The 25,036-nt window shown below is 43.8% G+C and overlaps 1 protein-coding gene across 1 annotated transcript in view; it reads left to right on the forward strand.

Annotated features, from left to right (window-relative positions):
• SUFU (SUFU negative regulator of hedgehog signaling) overlaps positions 1–25,036 on the forward strand; it is a 114,720-nt gene that overhangs the window by 52,677 nt on the left and 37,007 nt on the right. The window contains exons 4-8 of the mRNA XM_029911360.1: positions 7,799–7,941; positions 10,859–10,944; positions 14,009–14,081; positions 22,312–22,465; positions 24,077–24,188. Coding sequence (XP_029767220.1) covers positions 7,799–7,941; positions 10,859–10,944; positions 14,009–14,081; positions 22,312–22,465; positions 24,077–24,188 — 568 coding nt within the window. The remainder of the gene's footprint in view (positions 1–7,798; positions 7,942–10,858; positions 10,945–14,008; positions 14,082–22,311; positions 22,466–24,076; positions 24,189–25,036) is intronic.

Below are 25,036 nucleotides of genomic sequence, written 5' to 3' on the forward strand. Positions count from 1 at the left end.
AAAAGCAAAGAGTGACTAATTGAGCAACACCTATTCACCAGAACTGTGCACAGGACTTTCTAGACTAATGAAAGATACACTGTCCTTGAGAATTTAGTCTAAATTTAGAATAAGCATGATGAGAGAGACCAGCAGAAGGGGGAAAGGAGGCTAAAGGGCAGTGTAAGATTGTGCAGTTGGGTGACTGGATGGCACCTTGATGTCTCTGGTTTTTATACACTTTGTTTGTAGTTTTAAAGTTAATTTAACTAGAACTTTCTCCATTCCTCTCATGTCTTTGTGAAACATGCCCATGGTGAATGAAGGATATGAGCGCAGGAGACTAGTAGATTAGGCAGTAGTGATACTGAGGGGCATGCAGGTGTGGGGGTGTAACAGGGCATATCAGACCCACACTGGTGCAGCAAGGGTTAACCCTTCTCTCTTGGCCAAGGAGGCCACGCCCCCTCGGCTCTGCTGGGCATGCTCCAGCTGGAGACTGGATATAAAAGGCAGCAGAGCAGCTCAGTCTGGGCTGACCACTGGTGAGGAAGGAGGTGCGCTGCTGACTCCTTGGGGAGGAACATCTGCACTCCAGGACGCGGAGGCCAGCCAGCCAGAGACAGACCCTGACTACAGGCTCGGGACACCGCAGAGAGGGGAGAGACTGTGGAGACCCAGAGGTGGCAAACTGCAAAGAATCGGGTAGAAAGCAACCCAGGGAAACTGTGAGGAAGCGGTTGTAGAACCGGAGACAGGCTCTGTGAGTTTCGGTAGGATTCCCTGCAAGCTGGTGGTGCGCAATCCCGCCACCGACAGGGTCATGGGTTGGGACCCGGTGGAGAGGGTGGGTCCGGGTCCCCCTATTCTGGTCACTGCCCACCCCGGGGTGGTGGCCCAGCTCCCCTACACTATTGACTTTGGCCACTGGGCCGCACTGCTCTGAGCAGGGCCAGGCTATGAACTAAGGCCAAAGGGCCATGCAGCCTGAGACCGGGGGCAGCCCTACAGCCTCAACTCTGGGCTATAATGCACCTCTCCCCCACCCCCAGAGAGCGACGGGGTGTATCAGCCCCGCAACGGAGCTGTCATTGAGGAACAATAAAATGCAGAATGTGACATTTCTGTTTTGTATCTGATAAGCAGTAGCTTTGACCATAAAAGTTATTGCAGTGAGAAATGTTCAGGTAGCGGACAAACATTTGACTTGCTTCAAAGCACCAGCTTCTTAACAGAACTACGTTATAAACTATCCCAGCAGCTTTTCCAAGATCTAACTGCCAATTACACTTGTGTAAAGGGAACTTTTCAGTCTCCTTGAAATAGTATCACCTGATGACAAGCAGTTCTACAAGGCTGGCATTATTAAATTGACTTGGCAGGAGGGAGTTACTGATTTGAATGCAATTGACAGCTCAACTAATTGCAATGAGAGATTTTGTATATCCTTCGTGCCTAGCTGCTAATCATGTTGCAGCTCTCAATCTAAAACTCCCAAGAGGAGGTGGCTGAGAAAAGATTGGGAGGAAGGGCAGGGTAGAAATCTATTTCCCTGGATTGAAACTTTCTCTGTGTAAAGCACCACACTTCTTTGTTCTAAAGCTTTTTGTTAGATTAGACTGACAAGTTTTCTATTCACTTGTTTTGCACCAGCTGAGTTTGCTCTCCTTTTGTACTTACTTTATGTGAATATTCTAGTGAAAAAGGTTTACTAGCCGGAGTGTTTGTGGAAATGGCAGTTTTTTTTAAGCAGATCTTGAAGAATGGGTGTGGAAAAGCAAACTTGAAATGACGCGACCTGTTTCTTATTTAGAGCTGGCACCTGTTAAATGTTGAATATGTTCAACAGACTGTTGACAAAATATCGCCAAGCCACAGTTGTGACTTTGAATTGTTTCTGCTGGCATTAATATTGCCTGTAAAATTGTGGCTAATTTCAAATAACATATATTGGAGAAAAATCACAATTTTCTTCAAGGACAATTAATGACCAAGGGCAAAAAACAAAGGTGTGGAACAATTCACTGTGAATTATGTTCCCAGCTCTAGTTGTGGAGCTGTTGCATGGTGTCAATATGACAGACCAAACCCCTGAATTATGACCACTGTTCCAAAAAGGGGGTTCAATTGCTTAATGTGGGCTGTAAAACCAAGTTTGGTACAGATAATTTAAAGCCGCTGATATAGAGAAAGGTGGGGTAGATCTGGCATTACTGTCTTAGACATTGCAAAACATCAACATTGAGCTGGTCAAAAAAGGGAATTCCCATCCCACAGGAAATAGAGATTTCAAACATTTTGTTTTGTCCCAATTGGGATGAAAAGTAGAACTATCTGAATTTTTTGTGAAATGAAATATTTTGTTCCTACCGTATTGAAATGTTTCTAACTTGTCAATATTGATAATACAAAAATTGAAACATTCAAACTATTATGAAATCAAAATGGTTTGATTTTTATATTATATTATAAAGTTGAATGAAATGTTTTGACCTTATTGAAATAAAATGTTTTGATAATTTCCCATCAAAAATTTTGGAATTGATAGAAAGGGTTCTGATTTCATAGAATCGAAGTTTTCTGTCAGAATAAACATTGCACCAAACACTTTCAACCAGCTCTAGTCAATACAAATACCGAATAGAAATTGAGCACATTCCAGCCTGGTATAAAAATTATTCTGTTAAATGGTTTCTCAGGAATTTCCAAGATCCCCAAAACACTAACATTAAATGTTGGTTTCCAGTTTTAAACAAATGTTTTCTTTCCAGTCCCCATTCATTATTCAAATCCACCTGCCAGTGCAAAGTATTTTGGGTCTTCGCCACAGCTTTCCATTTAACTAACTCCCAGCACCCTTCCTGTGCTTTGTTCTAAGTGCGCAGCTTTGATACATCCTTAAAGAGACTTTTCTAACTTTTTCTGGTTACTTAGTTTTATTTTATTTTTTTAAAGTTAAATACATTTCTTTTGTAAATTAGCTGTTTTTGATGCGTCAGTGGAGTTGTATAACGTGCTTAAAACATATAGTGCTGGCAGAGAACAGAGCATTTGGAACACTCCTCCATCCCCATCCTTCTTTATTTGTAACCAAGGTAAATCTCCGGTGTGTTGCATGTACAATTTGAATTACTGAGAGCAAAAGCCGTCTTGCTTTAAAGCTTGGTCTGTTTTGAGTCCCATCCCCCTGCCCTCCTTCCCATCTGTGTCTCATAGCTCATTGAGCCCCCATCCCACACAATCGGCACACCTCACACTGTCGCGCCAACCAATGATGCTTTCCTCCATTTAAATCCCCCCCCCCCCCCGAAAGAAGCCTCCAGAAAGTCTCCTGGGGCATGAACATTCCAACTGGCTTCTTCCCAACTGACAGGACAATCTTTAAGTAAAATATTCTTACTGCAAGTGCAGACCAAATTCCTCCCCTGCTATATAAAATTATTTCCTCTGGCCACAACGGGGCTCCTGTTAGCTTCCTGTAGGGAGAGAGTTAAAGTGGAAGGTGAAAGAAGAAACGGCAATCCCACCATGATTCTAGCTTTCAGTGCTAGTATGACTGTCCTGAGATTGATGGCTTCCTCTCTTGTGGTGGTAGTCAAGGAGGTGTTTGCTTTGTGGTAACTAATGGCTTTTCCCCACTTTTATTATAAACCCCGCCATCTATCGTTTAGGTTCCAGCCCCAAATAAATATTTCTTTCCTTTTGCCTTGTTAGGAAGCATGTGTAAACAAAACTGCAAGATGCAAGTAAGAACCCCTTAGGGTATGTTGTAGTCAGCAGTTGCAAAAAAAATTTGAAACCACCCAAATAGGAAAAAGTATATCTAAATAATGCTAATCTGCATAGCCTGTCAATGGTTAAGTGGGAGCCATGACAGAGCACGTTAGAGGGGCTAGATATCATGCCAATGGGTGCAGTATAATGACTATTTCAACCATATGGAAGTTTCCAGAAAAGCTACAAGGACATGGCGACCCCTGCCTAAGAGGTATCAATGATTTACCAAACAACTCACTTATTTCTGAAAATTTGCCTGCTGTAGCTTATAACACCTATGAAAATCTTTCTCTTGCAGTATTATTCTATGCATTTGCCAGCACTTCCTATATAGCTGGTGTCTGGTATAGTAAGTCTGTCACACACTAGTATGGAGAGAAACATGTAAAGAATAGGAAGTGGTGGCTGCAAAATCACAAAAATTGGCGGAGGGAGGGAGTCTAGTGAGAGCCAGCTTGAGAAAACGTTCTTAGAGATGTAGTTGAGTACAAACCAAAGATCGTAAAAATGACTTTGAGATGATGAATTGCTGCATCTTTACGTTGATTCCTGTAGTCTGGGAACAATGGAAGTGCACTGTAGCAGAAAGATGCTGTTTGGTCCAAAGGAGCAGGTATCAGGTCAGCTCCCTTACTCTTCTACTTGGTCCTGCCTCAGTGTGGGAGGCTGGAGTAGATGACCTTTCCAAGGTCCCTTCCTGAAGGTTTCTGATTCTGTGAGGCAGACCCCTCGAGCATGCAACACTTCACATTTGGGCAGGAAAGGTATTTCTCCCACTGCACCTCATGTGTTTCCCATTTACCTGGTGTAGTGCCCGTGGCCTGTTCCCGCTTGGGTTTGCGTGAGTATGCGCACTTCATGAAGCTGGCGTATGTATCACATTTTTGGCATGCCTTTGGAGAGGGGAGAGAAGGCTTATGAAGTGTTGGAGTGTCTCATCAATGGTATTATCGGCCATTTGAAGGGGGGCAAACGATGCAGGGGACTTTTTCCTTTAACTTCTTATTTCCATGCTTTTAAGGTTTTGGGTGGTAGGGAGCGTTCTGATGCAACCATGACTGTGCCAAAACTTAGTTTGTTGAATCAAATTTAACTTTTGATTGGAGAATCAAGCTTTGGGGTTTCTAGGTGTGGTGTAGGGCTTTTTGTTTGTTTTGTTTTTTTAAATCTTGTCCATCTTAAACTCACACAAATAAAGACTTTCATTGTTCTTGCACTTTTTCATAATGTTGTAAGTTTGAAGGGGGCCAGGGGAGAAGGTCGGTAGCATCAGCTGTTACCTCCGCACAAGGAAGTGGACCTAGATGGTGTATCTGGCCCTCTTTTGTTCCTATAATTTCTTGGCTCACACTGTTGAAACTTCTGTAATTCAAACTTGCCTAGGTATAGCGATGGTTTCTGTACAAGAGCTCATCTCGCATGGGCTACAATTACAGTGAATTAAGAGCCGAGTTTCAAGGCTAAACTCTGAATTTCCTGGCTCTTGTGGGTTTAAATTGGGGATCATGTTATTTGCACATTAGGTTTTTTGTGGTTTAATTGAGCAGTCAATGTGAATTTTGTGGGGTGTGTGTGTGTGTGTGTGTGTGTGTGTGTGTGTGTGTGAGAGAGAAAAAAACATTTTCTAAGTGTTCAGAGTTCGTATAGACATAAACAGGTGGGTTTCCAGCAGAGACATTTGCATTTGAAAACCTGCTGTAAATGGACTGGGATTTCCCAGGAGAAGCAGTACCAGCAGTGAAACTTAGCGATCGATCAGCATAGAATTGAGTGAGCATTTGATGTGCAAAATCTTGTGGCATAAAGACAGGGCCCAAGAATGAGCTCTTTTGTGGCTTTGTTTAATGCCTGAAAACTGTGACCAAAAGGCTTTTATCATTAAAAAAATCGTTAATCGGCCAGATCTCAGTTAATAGGCTGGCTCACTGGAAAATATTGGAAGGATCTTTCATGAAATTGTAAGCACTATTTATTTCAAGTTATAGTTAAAAATAAACGTATTGAATTTTGATACTTGGAAATCTTACTTAATTTTTATTTTGCAATCTTCTTGTTGTCTCAGTAACCCTAAAAGAAAGGGATGTGAGAGCCATGCACTAAAATGTGTATCCCTCATTCCCTTCGGTTGAAGAGCTCAGGGCGTTTAATTTATTGTGTACAGTGTTAAGCTGTTTTTAAGCAGCTCTTATCTGATGCATTTTTTCCTTCTCTAGTTTTAACGTGTGAAATCTTTTCCCTTACTTATTACAACACTTCTGTTCCACACCCAACCTGTCTGGCCAAGTTGCCCTTGGTACTTGGAGTTTATTTTGATTTTTTTTTTTAATCAAATCAGTAAATGCAGTTGTAAAAGATGACTTATAAACTTTCGAATAAACAGTGGGGACATCTGGTGGAGAAACTAAGAATTGCCACAGTAAATTAGTCCAGAGCGCTTCAATCCATCATTGTCTAATGTTAGTTGATGACACAATTACAGGCAAACATCCTTTACTCAACAGGATTAATTCATACCCACCCAAAGAGTGCCATAGAAGTCAGCAGGACTGCTCAGTGAATAAGAGCTGAGAGGTCAGCCACATAGATATTTATTTCAAAGGAAATGTTCAGAATGGTGGTCATGCAGCTGGAGGGTGCGGTAGGGAGTGGATACCGCTAATGGTACAAAAAGGTATGTGTGTGTTAATAGTGGGGGTGAGAGAACTTCAGAGCAGACAACACCCCTCTTCTGAACGGGATCACGCTCTGATCCCGTAGGCAGTATCCCAGATGGAACACTACTTTACATTAACCATTCACGTTTTCCTTTCTGCAGGATTAGTGTTCTGTGTGATTTTTAATTAGAAAGGGAAACACTTCCTCTCACCTGGTACAACTGTGACATTAGAACATTCCATTATGAGGACAGCAGGCTCCCCACTTTTTGAGAGACAGCTGGCTTTATAAAACATTCCTCAAGAAAGGGAAGGCTGTGTGATAGACACTGATTTCAGAGGCGTGCACACAATGCCCATATCCACTGACTAGATTGGAAATCCCATATTTGCGTTAAAGGACAGAACTTGGTCTCTGGAATGTTAATTAGTACCTACTGTCAAAGTACCGAGAACAACAAGCATGGGATGAGGACGAGAACCAAACATAGGGTCCTCAGTTTACAAAAGGTACAGAATTACCTCTGGTGGCATTCACAGGGGAACCTGCTTCTTTTGAAGTGAAAATGTCTGAGTTGTGTCATTGCATTTCAGAGTACTTCACTCTGATTTTCACAAGCGTGTCACCTTTACCGTGAAGTTTTCTCCTATATAAACAGGTTCCATTGTGCCACTCCCCTGGAATACCTTGCCTAACAGCCGCCAGATACAGTGCATGGAGCTAATCTTCTCTCTTCCTCCTCTTTTTGTCTGAGCAAGAGAGGAGAGAAATTGTCACACACTCATAGCAGGGAAGGGTAAGGAGGAATTTCTGGATCCTAATCTGTTTCAGTTATCCCAGCATACAGTGATGGTTATAGCCATCTAGAGGCTTTTCCACCATTGTGGAGTGAGGTCAGAGGGCACTCTGCTATTCAAATTGCAGCACCAGAGTAGTTAAAACATATGGTTGCGGGAGAAGATGATTTCAGCTTTCCTGCCAGACTTGTAACAGCCTAGCTATGACCTTCTGCAGATGATAAACTTCATCTGCCATTTGGCATCTTTTCTTCATTATGGCCATGATTTGCCATTCAGTAATCATACAATATAGCTAGATGTCTTCGTGTATTATATTCTCATTAGTATGTCCCTCCAAGAGAAATTAAATGGGTTATATAATAATAGATGGAAGCAAGACACATGCTCTTAGCCTGTCTTCCTGTGGTGGTGGTGGTCCGTCCAGAGCACTGTGCTTGCAGCAGGTCTGTGATCAGAAACAGATCAATTTTAAGTGTAAATTCAAATGCCAGCTAGATAACCTTCCTTCTCTAAGGATGAGTTGGATGGGTGGATACTGGCCGCAGTTTTATTACTAAATATCTTTGTTTTTTTCCCCCCCTCCTCAGAAAATACCTTCTGTAGTGGCGACCATGTATCATGGCACAGTCCTTTGGACAACAGTGAATCCAGAATCCAGCATATGTTGCTGACTGAAGATCCTCAAATGCAACCAGTACAGACCCCTTTTGGGGTTGTTAATTTCCTACAGGTATGTGACGATGCAGTTCTGGCGAGACCCAACTGAGAGTGCCAATTCAGGACAAATTGCTAAAACAGGGCAGTTACAGCCCAAGGCTGGGGTTTCTCCACCTCTAAGGCAAACCAAACCAGCCAGACAAAGAGGACTTTGGTTTCACCCCACTGGCTAACCACAAGTCATACAAACAATTCACTTAGACACTCCAGTTTCCCAGTATCACCACCAGTGCCACTCGTTATGGGGACAAATGGTTATGAAAACCAATATCCCAATATACACAAAAAAGGTTCTCTCGATCCCAAAGGACCAAGCCCCAGACCCAGGTCAATATACAACTCAGATCTTTCCCACAAATCACGCTGTTGCCAATCCTTTAGAATCTAAAATCTAAAGGTTTATTCATAAAAGGAAAAAGACAGAGATGAGAGTTAGAATTGGTTAAATGGAATCAATTACATACAATAATGGCAAAGTTCTTGGTTCAGGCTTGCAGCAGCGATAGAATAAACTGCAGGTTCAAATCAAGTCTCTGGAATACATCCCCAGTTGGGATGGGTCCTCAGTCCTTTGTTCAGAGCTTCGGTTTGTAGCAAAGTCCCTCCAGAGGTAAGAAGCAGGATTGAAGACAAGATGGAGATGAGGCATCAGCCTTATATAGTCTTTTCCAGGTGTAAGAACACCTCCTTGTCCTTACTGTGGAAAATTACAGCAAAATGGAGTCTGGAGTCACATGGGCCAGTCCCTGCATACTTTGAGTCTCAAGGCATATTTGCCTTCTCTCAATGGGTCCATTGTATAGCTGATGGTCCTTAATGGGCCATCAAGCAGGCTAGGCAGAGGTAACACCAGCTTGTCTGGGATGTCACCCAGAAGCATAGCATAAATTTGAAATACAGACAGTATAGAGCCAATATTCATAACTTCAACTATAAAATTGATACACACATATAGATCGCATAATCATAACCAGTAAACCTTAACCATGTCTAAGACACCCCATTTGACCCCCTTTATACAAGATTTGGGTGCCACTACAGGACCTTGGTTGCAACAATGATCTATATGGTCCCAGATTATATCAATAACGTCACACTGAAGATCCTCAAATGCAACCAGTACAGACCCCTTTTGGGGTTGTTAATTTCCTACAGGTATAGAAAAGTAATGGCTGTTCTGGTCATCGTTTTCTGGGAACTAATACTTACCGTACAGAGCTGACATCACATTCTTCCCTGATGATGAATAACACCATTCTGCAACATCTTCTGCTTAATGATTATTTGTCTGATTTCCACCTTTCTTCCTGCAGCTTTGATGATCAAGAGGTTTTGTCACTGAGGAGTGTCAGCAGGTTTTTAGATGGGGATTTACCAGGGTTTTCACTCTTCTTTTGCTTATAACCAGGAGGTATCATCCCCTGCACTCTAGTTCTCAGATCAGGAGTGGAGCTGTCCCCTTTCTGGGGCTGATAGAAAAGTAATTTGACCCACTGAAATGCAGCCAGGCGTTGAACGAACTATAATACGTATTTGGTCCAATAAAACTTGGAAAATCAATGGGAAAGTAAAACACAGTGAGCAAAAATACTTCCACAAAGTATGCTTTGCTTATACTGGTGACCTAAATTATATCTAAAATATTATGGGAGCGTCAGTAGGTGGCAGCGTAGTTAAGGTTGCATTGAGATTTGCACTTAAAGCAGGAGATACTTATTGGTTGAATTTTAATTGCATACTTAATGGTTGAATTTTAGTCTGCAAACTTGATGCAAAACACTCTTCGGAGGCCAGTGAAATTTTCCATCTAACAAGCTAATGTTTAAGAAAAGTATTGATGTGCAAAAGAAACATTTTTTTTAAAAAAAAAAAAAGACTCCTTGAAACATAGCCCTGAATCTCATTTCTTTGGGTTCTAGCTAATCGACAGTCTTCCCCCTTCACCAAACGTCTCTCTCTCTCACTCACATCTTAGATCACTTATTAAATGTTTTAAATTGAAACAGTTATTCCCCTTATTCAGGAGATCCTAACTGAGCTATGCCAGTAAAACTAGCTGCTGCTCAGATCCCACCAGCTGCTTTGATTTTCCCCATGCTACAGGGAGCAGCTTCTCCTGCAGGAAGAGCTCTCTTCCTTCCTGTCTGTATCCCCTACTACTAACGGGGAGGGGGTCCGGGAGGAGACCAAGAGAAGCCTAATGTTGAAGCCCATGTAATCAGAGACCCACACCTTGCAACTCTGCTGCAAAGGCACTGGCTCTCTCTGAAGTTCATCAGCAGGGAGTCCCCATGTGATGGGCCTGAGGAAGTCTGTCAGATTAAGACTTTGACTTTTGGGCTTTACTGTATAAGAGGAAGACTGGCTGGGGAAGGGATAGATAATGGGGGGGATCAATAAGAAGGTCATGGGTGAGATGGAGGCAGGGGGGCAAGGCTAAGCAATAGAGCTCCTAGCTAACTCCCTGTTCTTCACTGCTCTGCGGCCCCTATCCCTTCTGTCGTACACAGCCCACCTCCCCCCGTTCATGGATCCTAGCCCTCCAACCCTATTCCCAGTGAGAACATTGATTTTTCCCCCTTCATTTGTATGATGGTTTATTGTTGTGGTTTTATTTTGATCCATAAGAAAAAATGATCATGAAAATGAAGAAATTAATGAGATACGTTTCTGTTTTAAAGCTTGATTGTCGTAGGGCATGTAGGAGGGGCATGTTGAAACAGAGGGGCGGGGGCCATGAGGCATGTGGACAACAGCTTAAAGGGCTGCATAGTAGTTCTTCTGCACAAGCCCAGGCTTGTTTTATAGCTCCAACTAGCTTAAAGGACCAGCCTCGCACCCCCGTATCTTACCAGCCAACACTCGCTCCATTGGCACTTGGTACATTTGCACCTGTTGCATTGTGTTTAGTCCATTTGTTCTTGCTCTAGATCGTTGGGGTTTGCACTGAGGAGCTGCATGCAGCACAGCAGTGGAACGGACAGGGGATCTTGGAGTTGCTTCGGACTGTGCCCGTGTAAGTACAGCACCCCCACCTGACTTCTGAAGCAAGTGCTCATAAATGCTTATCACCCCAAGCAGCCTGGCAGAAATGGTGCCCAATAGGAGGCAACGTTGTCACTTGTTTTTTATTTGTAACGTGTAGATTGTTTATTTAAAGATGCTTTGTGGGAGGTGGGAGCTCAGTGCAACTCTTTCCTTACCTGCAGAGACTGAGATGGCTATTAACACATGTGAGAATCCACTTGTTCAGAATAGAGTACAGTAACTCCTCACTTAACGTTGTAGTTATGTTCCTGAAAAATGCGACTTTAAGTGAAACAATGTTAAGCGAATCCAATTTCCCATAAGAATGAATGTAAATGGGGGGGGGGGGGGGGGTTACGTTCCAGGGGAAAAAATTTTTTTGCCATACAGTACAGTACTATAGTTGGGAGGTGCCCCCGCCTTACCCCACACAGGCACAGTCCACTGGCACTGGAGACAGTGAGGCAGGCAAGGAGACTGAAGGTGCTGTAGGCTAGGAGAAGCACGTTGTGCAGCAGCAGCGGCAGCTTCCCCTACTCTGCAAGCACCGGGGCGGGGGACTCAACCCTCGGCCCGCCCACGCCACCCCTTCCCCCAAGCTCCCACCCTTAACCCGCCTCTTCTTCCCCTCCTCCTCCCCCTTTACTCCGCACGCCGTGTCCTCGCTCCTCCCCCCTCCCTCCCCTGCCTCCTGAACGCCGCAAGCCGGCTGATTGCCACGGGCAGGAGGCAGGGGAGGGAGAGGGGAGGTGCCTCAAGTCCTCGCTCCTCCCCCCTGCCTCCTGCCCACGGCAATCAGCTGGTTTGCGGCGTTTGGGAGGCAGGGGAGGGAGTGGGAGCCTGTGCGCCAAGTCCTCGCTTCTTCCCCCTCCCTCCCTCCCGAACGCCGCAAGCCAGCTGATTGCCGTGGGGGGAGAAGGGAGAAGGCGCTGATCCACGGGGTCTGCGGGGAGGGGGGGGCATAGGGGAGTTGATGGGGGGTTGTCAACTGTGGACAAAGCAGGCAGCCAAACGACGTTATAGCAAAGCATTGCACAACTTTAAATGGAGCATGTTCTGTAATTGAGCAGGGGCATCAGATCGAAATAACGTTAAGCGAGAGGACACTAAGTGGGGAGTTACTGTAGAATGAGATATTCGACTTTTAATTTCCTTCCTCTTATGCCTGTGGCATTTTCTCATTAGTTCTTCCTAAAAGAACCAGATGCTAAGCCAGAATAATTTACTGAGGTGACCTTTCAATACAGCTCAAAATAAGAGGGAAGGAGCCTAGTTTGCTAGAGTACTAGCAAAGTTTGGACCGCATCTCTATAAATGAACTATTTGAGTCCGATCAGGTGGGCTAATTCACACAAGGAATGGTACTTATTTTCCTAGTAAGACTGGTTTTGTGTAATTTCCCTCTTGCAAAAAAACAAAATCAGTATTGGGCAAAGAAAGATGTGGTTTTAAAGATATAAGAATTAGCAGCAGATCACTGTTACAGTATTTGCTTGCTAGGATACACGTCACCAGACGTTTTAGTCAAACGTTTTTCTCGTATCTTTAAAGGTGAGGAAGGTGTTGCGGTATAGTAATAGATCAAAAGGTTTTATATTAAATGTTTTTGCATGCACATGCCAGGGCTCCATTAAACTTCTCAGGCTTTTCTAGCCCCAACAAAGTGCTTTATTTTCAAAAGTCCAGCTTAGATATCTGGGACAGTCCAGAATTAGGCTGATATCTCTGTTTCACTCTGAACCCTTCCTCTCCGCACAGGTGCAGACAGTCCCTGAGGATGCCCCAGGGAGGAAAACTTTAGCATGGATGCAAGCCTTTTTCCTATGACCCCAAGACACTGAAACAGTGTCTGACCCCTGACTGCTCAAAGGCTGTGTGGAGCTGTTTCATTCTCCTTGTTAAATACTCAAAAAGACAAAACAAAGAGTGCAGTTCTTTGACCAGCTCTACTAGATTGGGCATTTCTTTCAAATATATCTCCAAGGATAGGGCAAAAACCAAGAAATACCCGTGTTTTGAAGCCAAAAGCTGCCTTGATTTTAGGTAATCAGGAATTGCATCTGTAGTATCACAGTTTTCAGGGATTGCAGTGAATAGCATCTTTGTAGTTAACAATTGCCAATCCCAAAGTGATATGATAAACCAGTGATCACCAATACATATCAGAAAATATGAAATACTAATTTTTACCATTTTAACATCTAGTGTATAAGGAAAGTGTAAGATGAACATTTAAGGCAAGAAGAGATGTTTGGTTGCAATAACATATTCGATGAGCAATTCTAGTAAATCAGTTCAAAAATACAGCTCTAAACTGACGTAGTCCATCTATGCTGCTTGTGACCCAAAGTGAAAATTCAGGATGCCTCTTTTTGCAATAAACTGTCTCCCATCACCTCTGCTAGGAGAGGTGTTGAGCCTTTCAACCCTCATTGCTAACAAAAGCTAAGACTGCTCGGAACCATTTATGTGCACCATGGATACTAACCAGGCAAAATGTAGGAACGTTAGCCACGGTAGGAAGCTAGTTATGATACTGAATGTGACTCTGCTGATCTAGGATGGATTGACAAAGGTATTTAGTCACCTAAGGCTGCAAATAGGCACCTAAATATTTTTGTCAATTTGGGCCCTGATCTTGTTAAATTTAGCCTATGTGTAAACACTGAAATTTTACTTGGTTACAACTCAGTGCCTAGCAAGGCTAAAACTTAATTCAGTCTTGCAATGTAAATGGGATCAAACCATATTAACTGTCTTCCTGAGCTGGGCAGCAGCTCTGAACTTTGGAACACTTCGGCAGGATTCAAGAATAGGAGAGAGTCTCCAATGCAAGGCTGAGCAGTGTTGAGCACAGCCATGCAGTAACATGCAGTGTAATGAACTTTCATGATGTAATCGTGGATTTAAAGGGTGACTGGGCACGCTGGATCTTACAAGCAGTCCGTCCATTACCTGTTTCGTCCAGGCACCTGTTCTGATTAAGCACCAAAATGGTGGGAGCTCCTGGTCGGGGTGAGTAACTTTGGTTCACTGCCTTTCTTTCTTTGTAGTGCTGGAGGCCTGTGGCTGATAACAGATATGCGAAGAGGAGAGACCATATTTGAGATTGATCCGCATCTGCAAGTATGTCTTTAGTTAGTAAATATAGTCCGCCCTTTTGTTGGTAGCCCCTCCCATTTTCTATGAAGTTGAACTACTCGTTCAAGTGGATCTTCCCACAGCACTTCTTAGTTAGGGATAATTCCTGTGTCCTCATTAACATTCTCTCTCAGGAAAAGTAGTTCTCATGATCAACTGTTGCCAGGCACAAAATTGAATATATCTGTTTAGTGTTGCTGTGCAGTGTTGAACTGCTGCATTCCACCCTAGAGATGGCTGCATTTCAGCCATGAATGAATTGATTCCTTTAAGTGTTGCTGTAAAATGCTCTAGGACAGTGTTTCTCAACCTTTTTGATACCAGGGACCGGCTTGCTACCTTCCTAAACTGTATCAGGGAGATCTCAGGGACCAGCGCTGGTCCAGAGGCTGGTTGTTGAGAAACACTGCTCTAGGATCCTTCAAGATAAAAGATGCTACAGTTGTTGATGAAGAGCCAAATCCTGAAGTCCTTACTCAGTTTGTCCAAGTACTGTCTTGGTAAAAAATTCTCCCACCTTACAGGATTCTAAATTAAGTTGCCAGCTCAGGAAAGGGTGTCGTCGTAGACAGCTCATTGAAGTCCTCTACTCAATGTACAGCTTTTTTGGGAGGGAGGGAGAAGCAAACAAGATGTTAGAGTATCTAAGGAAAAGAGTGGAAAAATATTACAATGCCTTGATGCGAATCAATGGTGTGGACGTGTCTGGAATAGTGTGGACAGTACTGTCATCCCATCTCAGAAAGGGTAGTGCAGAACTAGAAAAGGGTTCAAAGAAAGGTAATAAGAGTGATCCAGGGCGTGGAGAAACTCGTATGTGAAGAAATTGAAAAAATTGGGATTTTTATCTTAGTAAGGGGATGAATAAGAGGGGATATAAGTGTATGATCCACATGGTATAGAGAACATGGATCGGGAACTTCTTATCTCTCTGTTTTGTAACACAAGGACAAGGGGACAGTCAATTACGTTTCAGTGTAAGACATTCAAAACCAATAAAAGAAACTCTCACACATGTGATTGGTTGTGGAACTCATTGCTGCAGGAAGTCATTGAGGCCAAGAATTTAGAAAGATTCAAAACAAAATTGGATATGGATTTCAAGCGTTCTTAAAACTACAATACCCACCTGGGGAAGTGAGGAAACAGATTGACACAGTCAGACAGGTACCCAGAAATCGCCTTCTACGGGACAGGCCCAAGGAGGACAATAACAGAACACCACTGGCCATCATGTACAGCCCCCAACTAAAACCTCTCCAGCGCATCATCAATGATCTATAATCTATCCTGAAAAACAATCCCTCACTCTCACAGACCTCGGGAGGCAGGCCAGTCCTCGCTTACAGACAGCCCCGCAACCTAAAGCAAATACCAGCAACTACACACCACACCACAGAAACACTAACCCAGGAACCAATCCCTGTAACAAACCCTGTTGCCTTCTCTGTCCCCATATCTACTCTAGCGACACCATCATAGGACCCAACCACAGCAGCCACACCATCAGGGGCTCATTCACCTGCACATCTACTAATGTGATGTATGCCATCATGTGCCAGCAATGCCCCTCTGCCATGTACATTGGCCAAACCGGACAGTTTCTACCTAAAAAGATAAATGGACACACATCAGACATTAGGAATGGTAACATACAAAAGCCAGTAGGAGAACACTTTAATCTCCCTGGACATTCAATGGCTACTTTTAAATCTGTTATTCTTCAACAAAAAAAATTTCCAAAACAGACTTCACAGAGAAACTGCAGAGTTACAATTCATTTACAATTCATTTGCAAACTTAACACCATTAATTTGGGCTTGAATTAGGGACTGGGAGTGGCTGGCTCACTACAAAAGCAATTTTCCCTCTCTTGGTATTGACACCTCCTTATCAATTATTGGGAGTGGACCACATCTACCCTGATCGAATTGGCCTTCAACACTGGTTCTCCACTTGTAAGGTAACTCCCGTCTCCATGTGCCAATATATATTTACACCTGTATCTGCAATTTTCACTCCATGCATCTGAAGAAGTGGGTTTTTTACCCACGAAAGCTTATGACCAAATAAATCTGTTGGTCTTTTAAGGTGCCCCCGGACTTCTCATTGTTTTTGTGGATAACAGACTAACACGGCTACCCCTCTGATACATGGATTTCAAAACTATCAAGGAAGTTGTTATAAAACAAAATTTGGAAGGATATTAAACCTCAGGCTTCAGGGTTTAAGCCAATCCAACTACTAGAGATCAGGAAAAGACCCTGATGCACCTTCCTCGGGAGCATCTGGTACTGGCCGTTGTCAGACACATGATACTGGACTAGCTGCGCCATAGATACGATTCAGTATAACAATTCTGTGTTTCTCTGACATCAGTAAGAATTTTGTCTTAGTAAAGAATTCAAGATTTGGCCCAATATAACAGGTTTTACGTTGGCTATTCCATTTGTCTTATGGTCCATACATCTGTGTCTAATTGTTCTACGTAACTATTCAATATCTTTAATGTGAAAGCTTGTATATTAAAACCAAATTATATTCCTTTTTTCCCCAGGGGCATGTACATTTAAAACCCTAATCAAAATCTGGCAGAAACATAGTTCCACAAATCCAACAAACTCGTGTGGTTTTTTTGCGTGCTCAGATTTGACAGGGGTAGGCACGAATACAAAACCTTGAAAGACACATCATCTCCTACCATGGAAATGCATGGCTGAAACATAGATGTTTAACAGTGAAAGCAACACTACACAGAAGCTTATGGCAGACTGTAAAGAATCCTTTTTCATTAGAAGCTATAGAGAATAGAGGCAGGATGAAATGAACCAAACAGGAATTGGGCCAAGACCAAGATTAACACCCCTACTCATACGGGAAATGCCCTGGGATGTTGAATGAGCCCAAGTGAACTTCAGTTTTGCATTTTATATATTCCACAGCACTACCAGCAGCTCATCACGGTTAACCCCAAGCTGGAGTGTTGGTTCAGTATTAACTTGGTAGGGTGAGGGGTAGAATGCCACTTTACTGAGTCACAAACTCAACTTCTTCCAGCACCCTTTTATCCTGGCCTCCCATGAAGTGCTGATCAGGGCTGACAAGATCTGAAAAGGTCACAGCCTGAGGTATGGGAGTATAGTTCTACCTCGGTATTGTTTTTGTTCTTCCACTCCAGCTAGCAAGATTTGATTACTACTTTTAAAAGCTTGTCTGTAATATTTAGTTTCTACCTCTCTGTGCTTTCCATGCCGAGACCGTGCTAGACTATTCTTTGCACAATAGTGCCCCCTAGTGCCCACATGTTTGTTCATAGAGGTTCTAAGTAAAAGAGTGTGTTTGGGGGTGGGAACCAAACTTCCTGACATGCAAGTCAGCCATGACAAGCTGAGGTGTAGAAGTACTATTTTTTTTCCATCAGGCTCTGACTATGCTTTCCCTGATCTATTTGGGTCATTGATCTATTTGGGTATAAACAGTCTACGTCGTCGACGTCTCCTGCCCCTGTCCTATCCAGGTGCATACATTCATCTGCTTTTGTATGTTTCCTGCTGTGCTGCAGAACAGAGGCTTGGCAGAGGGCTGCACAGGCATAAGCGGCTGCTGCTGTGTTGAGTACCGTGTCAGGCCCATGTTTAATGCGTGGCAAGTTAAAGAAGTATGGGCTGGATGAATGGACTATAAGGTGGATAGAAAGCTGGCTAGATCGTCAGACTCAACGGGTAGTGATCAATGGCTCCATGTCTAGTTGGCAGCCGGTATCAAGCGGAGTGCCCCAAGGGTCGGTCCTGGGGTTGGTTTTGTTCAATATCTTCATTAATGATCTGGAGGATGGCATGGACTGCACCCTCAGCAAGTTTGCAGATGACACTAAACTGGGAGGAGTGGTAGGATATGCTGGAGAGTAGGGTTAGGATACAGAGAACCTAGACAAATTAGAGGATTGGGCCAAAAGAAATCTGATGAGGTTCAACAAGGACAAGTGCAGAGTCCTGCACTTAGGAAGGAAGAATCCCATGCACTGCTACAGACTAGGGACCGAATGGCTAGGCAGCAGTTCTGCAGAAAAGGACTTTGGGGTTAGAGTGGACGAGAAGCTGGATATGAGTCAACAGTGTGCCCTTGTTGCCAAGAAGGCTAACGGCATTTTGGGCTGTATAAGTAGGGGCATTGCTAGCAGATCGAGGGACGTGATCATTCCCCTCTATTCAACATTTGGTGAGGCCTCATCTGGAGTACTGTGTCCAGTTTTGGGCCCCACACTACAAGAAGGATGTGGAAAAATTAGTGTGTGTCCAGCGGAGGGCAACAAAAATGATTAGGGGGCTGGAGCACATGACTTATGAGGAAAGGCTGAGGGAACTGGGATTGTTTAGTCTGCAGAAGAGAAGAATGAGGGAGGATTTGATAGCTGCTTTCAACTACTTGAAAGGGGGTTCCAAAGAGGATGGCTCTAGACTGTTCTCAGTGGTACCAGATGACAGAACAAGGAGTAATGGTCTCAAGATGCAGTGGGGGAGGTTTAGATTGGATATTAGGAAAAACTTTTTCACTAGGAGGGTGGTGAATCACTGGAATGGGTTACCTAGGGAAGTGGTGGAATCTCCTTCCTTAGAGGCTTTTAAGGTCAGGCTTGACAAAACCCTGGCTGGGACGATGAGTTGGAGACTTGTCCTGCTTTGAGCAGGGGGTTGGACTAGATGACCTCCTGACGTCCCTTCCAACCCTGATATTCTATGATTCTATGACACGCACAGCAAGTGGTGGGCCTCAGTGAGCTACATACTCAGAATGGGGGTGTGGAGGCTGAAGTTGCATTGGGTGGTGACAGTGATTGGAAATGTTTCTCGGGAGAAAACCTCCCCACTTTCCTGAGAGTTGGTAATGCCCAGCTGCCCAGTAACTAATGAGGGGTCTAGCTTGTGTTTAGATTGCATTGTCTTGTGTGGGAGGGGAGGTTTGTCTTTAGCACAGTGGTTCCCAACCTCTTCCAGACAACTATGTGTTAGCCAGGCTTGGGACCAAATGCAGCCCTGGCATAAGCAGACATGCTTCCTGTTTGAAGTCAATGAGAATTGTGCCCAGTTAAGCCAGGGCTGAACTTGGTCCTAAGAGGACAGCTATATACTCAGCGGTGTTGGTTGCCTCCGGCTGAGTTGTGTGGATCTTGGACTGCTCTGAATCCATCTCACAATCACAAGAACAGTCCACACTGCTTTGTAGGTTACAGCATATGCAGTTGAGTGTGGGTGACAGAGGTACATCAGGGATTAGCAGAGATGCTTCTTGTTATGGGACTAATCTTGCAAAATGTTAAGTGCTTCCAAGTCTCTCACGGAAGTCAATGGGAGTTGAGTACGCCAAGCACCTAACAGGATTAGATTAGATTAGGATTAGAGCAGAGCTCTAAAGTAGAGATAAGGAGTCGTCATTGCTGATACTGGAGTGTGTATGTACCACTTGAAGAACCATTTTTTCACTGAATGCCTGAAGTTGCTGCTTCACAGTTTGCTAGGCTTCTCGCTCCTATTGAGATGTCCTTGAGGTATGCATTGAAGCAGAGGCGTTGGTAGCACCACTGAAGGATGCTAGCAAGGGAAGGGTGAACCTGACTTTACACAGTGCTGAGAAATTGGCACTGGTTTAGTGGAACTCTTAGAGATGGCGTCAGTTTTGCCTATAAATAGAATGACCTTCCCCCTATTGAGCTGACTCGTAGCCCTGATCCTTATGTCACCAGTCCAGAGCATGCAGGGACCTCGCAACATAAGCAGGAATTTGGTAATTGCAGACATTAAACTTGAGGTACCTCTGAAGGTGAGGATGGGGTACGTAAGTAATGCAATGTAAAACTGGATAGAAACGCTGGTGGTTGATGTTTACTTTAGCTTGGAGTCAGCCTTTTCATAGAATCATAGAATATCAGGGTTGGAAGAGACCTCAGGAGGTCATCTAGTCCAACCCCCTGCTCAAAGCAGGACCAACACCAACTAAATCATCCCAGCCAGGGCTTTGTCAAGCCGGGCCTTAAAAACCCCTTTAAGGATGGAGATTCCACCACCTCCCTAGGTAACCCATTCCAGTGCTTCACCACCCTCCTAGTGAAAAAGTTTTTCTTAATATCCAACCTAAACCTCCCCCACTGCAACTTGAGACCATTACTCCTTGTTCGGTCATCTGCCATCACTGAGAACAGCCTAGCTCCATCCTCTTTGGAACCCCCTTTCAGGTAGTTGAAGGCTGCTATCAAATCCCACCTCACTCTTCTCTTCTGCAGACTAAATAACCTCTCAGTTCCCTCAGCCTCTCCTTGTAAGTCATGTGCCCCAGCCCCCCTAATAATTTTTGTTGCCCTCCGCTGGACTCTCTCCAATTTGTCCACATCCCTTTTGTAGTGGGGGGACCAAAACTGGATGCAATACTCCAGGTGTGGCCTCACCAGTGCCGAATAGAGGGGAATAATCATTTCCCTCAATCTGCTGGCAGTGCTCCTACTAATATAGCCCAATATGCCGTTGGCCTTCTTGGCAACAAGGGCACACTGCTGACTCATATCCAGCTTCTCGTCCACTGTAATCCCCAGGTCCTTTTCTGCAGAACTGCTGCTTAGCCAGTCAGTCCCCAGCCTGTAGCAATGCATGGGATTCTTCCTTCCTAAGTGCAGGACTCTGCACTTGTCCTTGTTGAACCTCATCAGATTTCTTTTGGCCCAATCCTCCAATTTGTCTAGGTCACTTTGGACCCTGTCACTACCCTCCAGCATATCTACCTCTCCCCCCATCTTAGTGTCATCTGCAAACTTGCTGAGGGTGCAATCCATCCCATCATCCAGATCATTAATAAAGTTGTTGAACAAGACAGGCTCCATTAATAAAGATGTTGAACAAACCACCCCTTTTAAACCACTGCAACGGCAAAGAGGCTTGCACTGACAATCTGGAAACTCTGAGGATACAAATACCGCATGTAAGTTTCCATTAAAATCTGATGACTGAAAAACAAAGTTCAGAGCATCTAACATCCAAACATGCTTGAGTCAGTAACCTGAAGCAAAAACTCCTCTATTTAAAACGTGGGTGGAGCAGACAAAACTGTCACTTTTACTGTGTACAAATTGAAACCAGGAAGAAAGCTCCACATTTGCATTCAAATGCGTACAATGAATAGAAGCGGAGTTCATCTCTGTATTTCAACCTTAAAGTGAAAGCAACGAGGAGTCCTTGTGGCACCTTAGAGACTAACACATTTATTTGGGCATAAGCTTTCGTGGGCTAAAGCCCACTTCATCAGATGCCTGGAGTGAAAAATACAGTAAGGTGTGTGTGTGTGTGTGTGTGTGTGTGTGTGTGTGTGTGTGTGTGTGTGTGTGTGTGTGTGTGTGTGTGTGTGTGTCATATATACAGCACACGAAAAGATGGGAGTTGCCTTACCAAGTGAGAGGTCAGTGCTAACGAGGCCAATTCAATAAATTTGTTAGTCTCTAAGGTGCCACAAGGACTCCTCGTTGTTTTTGCTGATACAGACTAACACGGCTACCACTCTGAAACCTCAAAGTGGTTTAGCTTAACAGCATCCCCTAGTGGTGAAAGCTGGAAATCCAGACTAAAAATAGTTCCTTCACTAGGTAGGCCTACACTTAAATTTTTGGCTGCGGCTCAAAGTTTGAAGATTGCTAGCAACAAATGTGTGTGTCCTGGAAAACTTGTGGTGTCTAAGAACAAACAGTGGTGTTAGTCAGCACTTATTATCTGATGTCCAAAAAGTCAGGTGTGGACATACCCATTGTGTAAACCTCACCGGAGTAGTCTCTTGTGTGCTGGGAAATTCTGACTCCAGAGGTGCAGGGCATTCATGTGTTTGTAATCAAAGGGAGAGTTATGCAAAACCTCAGAGAACATTGCACAAAAAGTAATTGCTCATTGCTACATTCATTGAGTTTATCTGTGGTTTGTAACATTGATACAAGGTTAAGAATTGAATGAAGAGCGGAAGTAATCTGGTCATTTTGCAGAGATAGTATATCCATGCTGCTTGCGCTTTGGGTCTTTTAGAAGCGTGTCCGAGATCGTAGCTTTAGTCACCCAGGAGCTGATTTGGAAAGGAGCTGTTTTGCACTCAGCTGGTAACAGGTGGACTGCAAGACTGTGCTTCTGACAGCTGCTTAGATCCAAACCACACCCAAAAAAGTCATGGCTCTTGGGATCTTTTCAAGCAGGAGAGAGTCGATAAAGGAATTGAGACAGATGGCTCGAACCTGAGTGGAGTGAGCGCCAAATGTGCCTGGGATGATCTGAGCCGGCCCCCAGAGGATGACGAAGACAGTAGAAGCATTTGCATTGGAACGCAGCCACGACGGCTGTCTGGGAAAGGTAAGAGGGACTTGACTGAGTCAGTCCCCTTCTCCCCCTCTCCCCCCAAGACATTCCCTATGTACTTGAAGCATTTGGTTTGCATAGCCTTAGGACTATTCTATAGAGCTTGAAAGTTCACATTCAAGTTGTGCCCAATCTTGGGGTTCATTGCAAACCCCAACCCTGCTCAACTTCACCCTCTTCAGGGAAGGAGGGAATTTATTCTTTCAGGTGACTGTCTGAGTTTAGCTTTGTTTTGGGGTTAATTCCAATCTGAAAGTCCAGAGTAAAACTCAGGAAGCAAGCCCATGTCACAGGAAACCAAAAAGGCTCATCAGACACCTGTGCACAATAGTTGTTTCCCCCACCTGGCTCTAATTCTAATATAATATTTCCAAGTATTGGCTGTCAACTTGGACTGACATTGCTTGTCGCAACAATAACTCAAATGGTACCTGTAAATAAGGGGCTTTGGAGAACGGGCTGAGAACATTGGAGACCTTATAGTGAGGTGGCATTTTGGGTTACACATGGGATAGATGTGGTGCACACATGAGTGTGTGTAATTTAAGTCCTGTTTAAATGAGATCTTTCAAATCCATATAGATTTATTACAATAAAATGTGGGGAAGTCTGATTGATAGGAATTGACATTTAAAAGCAAGTAATGATGGTTTCTGTAGACATAGTTAATATTTTTCTTGTCTTCCATTTTTTTAACTGAAAAATGCAGTCTTGGGGGTATGTAAGTCACAGTACATAAGACACCAATTCCCCCCTCCTCCCCGGTCCCCCAAATGAAAAATCTGGGAGATCTATACAAAGTCATATTTATGTTATGCCCTTCAGATGATTCTGAAATGCTTTATATAGAATATTTCACTCCAACCTTTCACAAAAGTAGGGGGAGCTTGTTAGGAAAGCTTGCATGCAAATTTCCCTGTAATATATTTGTCTATCAGACATTATTGAAAAAATGTAAAGGTTAAGGACTGCATTTAATGTGTATATGAAGCTAAATGTGAAAATTAAGTTTCAGGATGAACTTTTGCCCTGTGTAAAATTCAGTTCAGTTCCTTTCTTTCTTGGAGCCCACTCACATGAGTGTGTTTAAATTAACTGACAGGCTTGCAAAGCCAAATGTAGAAGTTATGGGAGTCGTCTTTAATTAATCTGATAAAGGGATAAACTTCCATTGTGTCACTTGGTTGGGAAAATTCTCAGCATCAAAGAGTTAGATGTGTCTTGAATTCAGGCGGTTCTGGGAGAACTTTTTCCCTATGAAAAGGGGTGGATGAGATACCTAATTGCTTAACATTCCCCCTCTGGATGACTTCTTACCAAAGGCTCCATCCTTCCTTGCTGGAAGGTTGGATATACATTGGGGGCACCAAAATGGAAGAACGGAAATGGACTGCAGAGAAATAACTTCATAAGCCTGAGGTGTCATGGAGAGCACCTCTTTCTGCACCCAGGCAAAGGGGGTGAGCTCAATTGAATACCTGTTATAGAAACAGACCCCAAAAGAAGCTGACTCCCTCAGGTTCTCATTAGCAGATGTTTGGGGGGGGGATGTGTGTGTGTGTGTGTGCGCGTACTAAACCATGTTCAAACAAACTCTCTTTGCAGATACAGAGCAAATCAGGGAGACTTTGCGGAGAGGGCTTGAGATTAACAGCAAACCTGTTCTACCTCCAATAAACGCACAAAGACAGAATGGGTTGAACTATGATCGAGCACCGTAAGTAGGATCCCGTGCTCTTCAGATTTGGGGAAAGGGGAGAGTAGAAGAGTTGAGAGTGAAAACAAGATTATGGCTTGGTGGGACCATTGCATGGGGAGTAGGGGAAAGGGTAACAGTGGGTACTTGCTGCCTAGAAACACAGAGGGAGATGAATTTTTCAGGGTGGTTTAATGGCATAGTAAATAAAGAGAGATCTTGTACTGTGCGATAGTGTTCCAAAAGAAGCCCCTTCGCTTAAGTTGTTTGAAGTGGGACTGGAAAAAGCACCGGAGAATGTATTGTAGGGAACAAAGCTGCAGTATCCTCCAGAGAGTTAGCTGGACTAGATAACACTGTCGATCTTTTTCCTACGTAACTTCTGAGTTGGTGAGTGCATGGCAAATGGCCTGCTTGCTCAGACATGTGCAGCATGTGCATTTTTGCCTTTTGAGGGCTTCCCACCCACTGAAGGTGAGACCTCGTTTTCAGTTACCATTGGTACTGTTTGCCCTGAGAGAGAGCAGTGGAAGAAGACCGTTGAGCAATGCTGTCAAGCTAGTAGCGCCACAGTTTACCTACCTTGAATGGTTGTATCTGGAGGGTCTCACTTTCTGGACTCAGTGCATGTTTTCTCTTAGGGGGAGGGGGCAGGGCGTGGCTGGTGGGGTGGATTTCTAAAGCAGCTATTAAAAGCAATAAATAATGGGAGGGGATTGTCATCTACATTTAATCTTTACTGCACAGTCCTCATCTTTTTGTTACCTTTTTTTTTCCTTCTCCCACTTCAGACTTGATGCTTTTGTCCAAAGAGTAGAGGTCAGCGTGAAATCTTCCTTTTTCCATAGTGTCAGAAATGCTCACTGTCC

The sequence above is a fragment of the Terrapene carolina genome, unplaced genomic scaffold (assembly GCF_002925995.2).
Source record: "Terrapene carolina triunguis isolate 2854851 unplaced genomic scaffold, T_m_triunguis-2.0 Scaffold95, whole genome shotgun sequence".
Classification (NCBI taxonomy): Eukaryota; Metazoa; Chordata; order Testudines; family Emydidae; genus Terrapene; species Terrapene triunguis.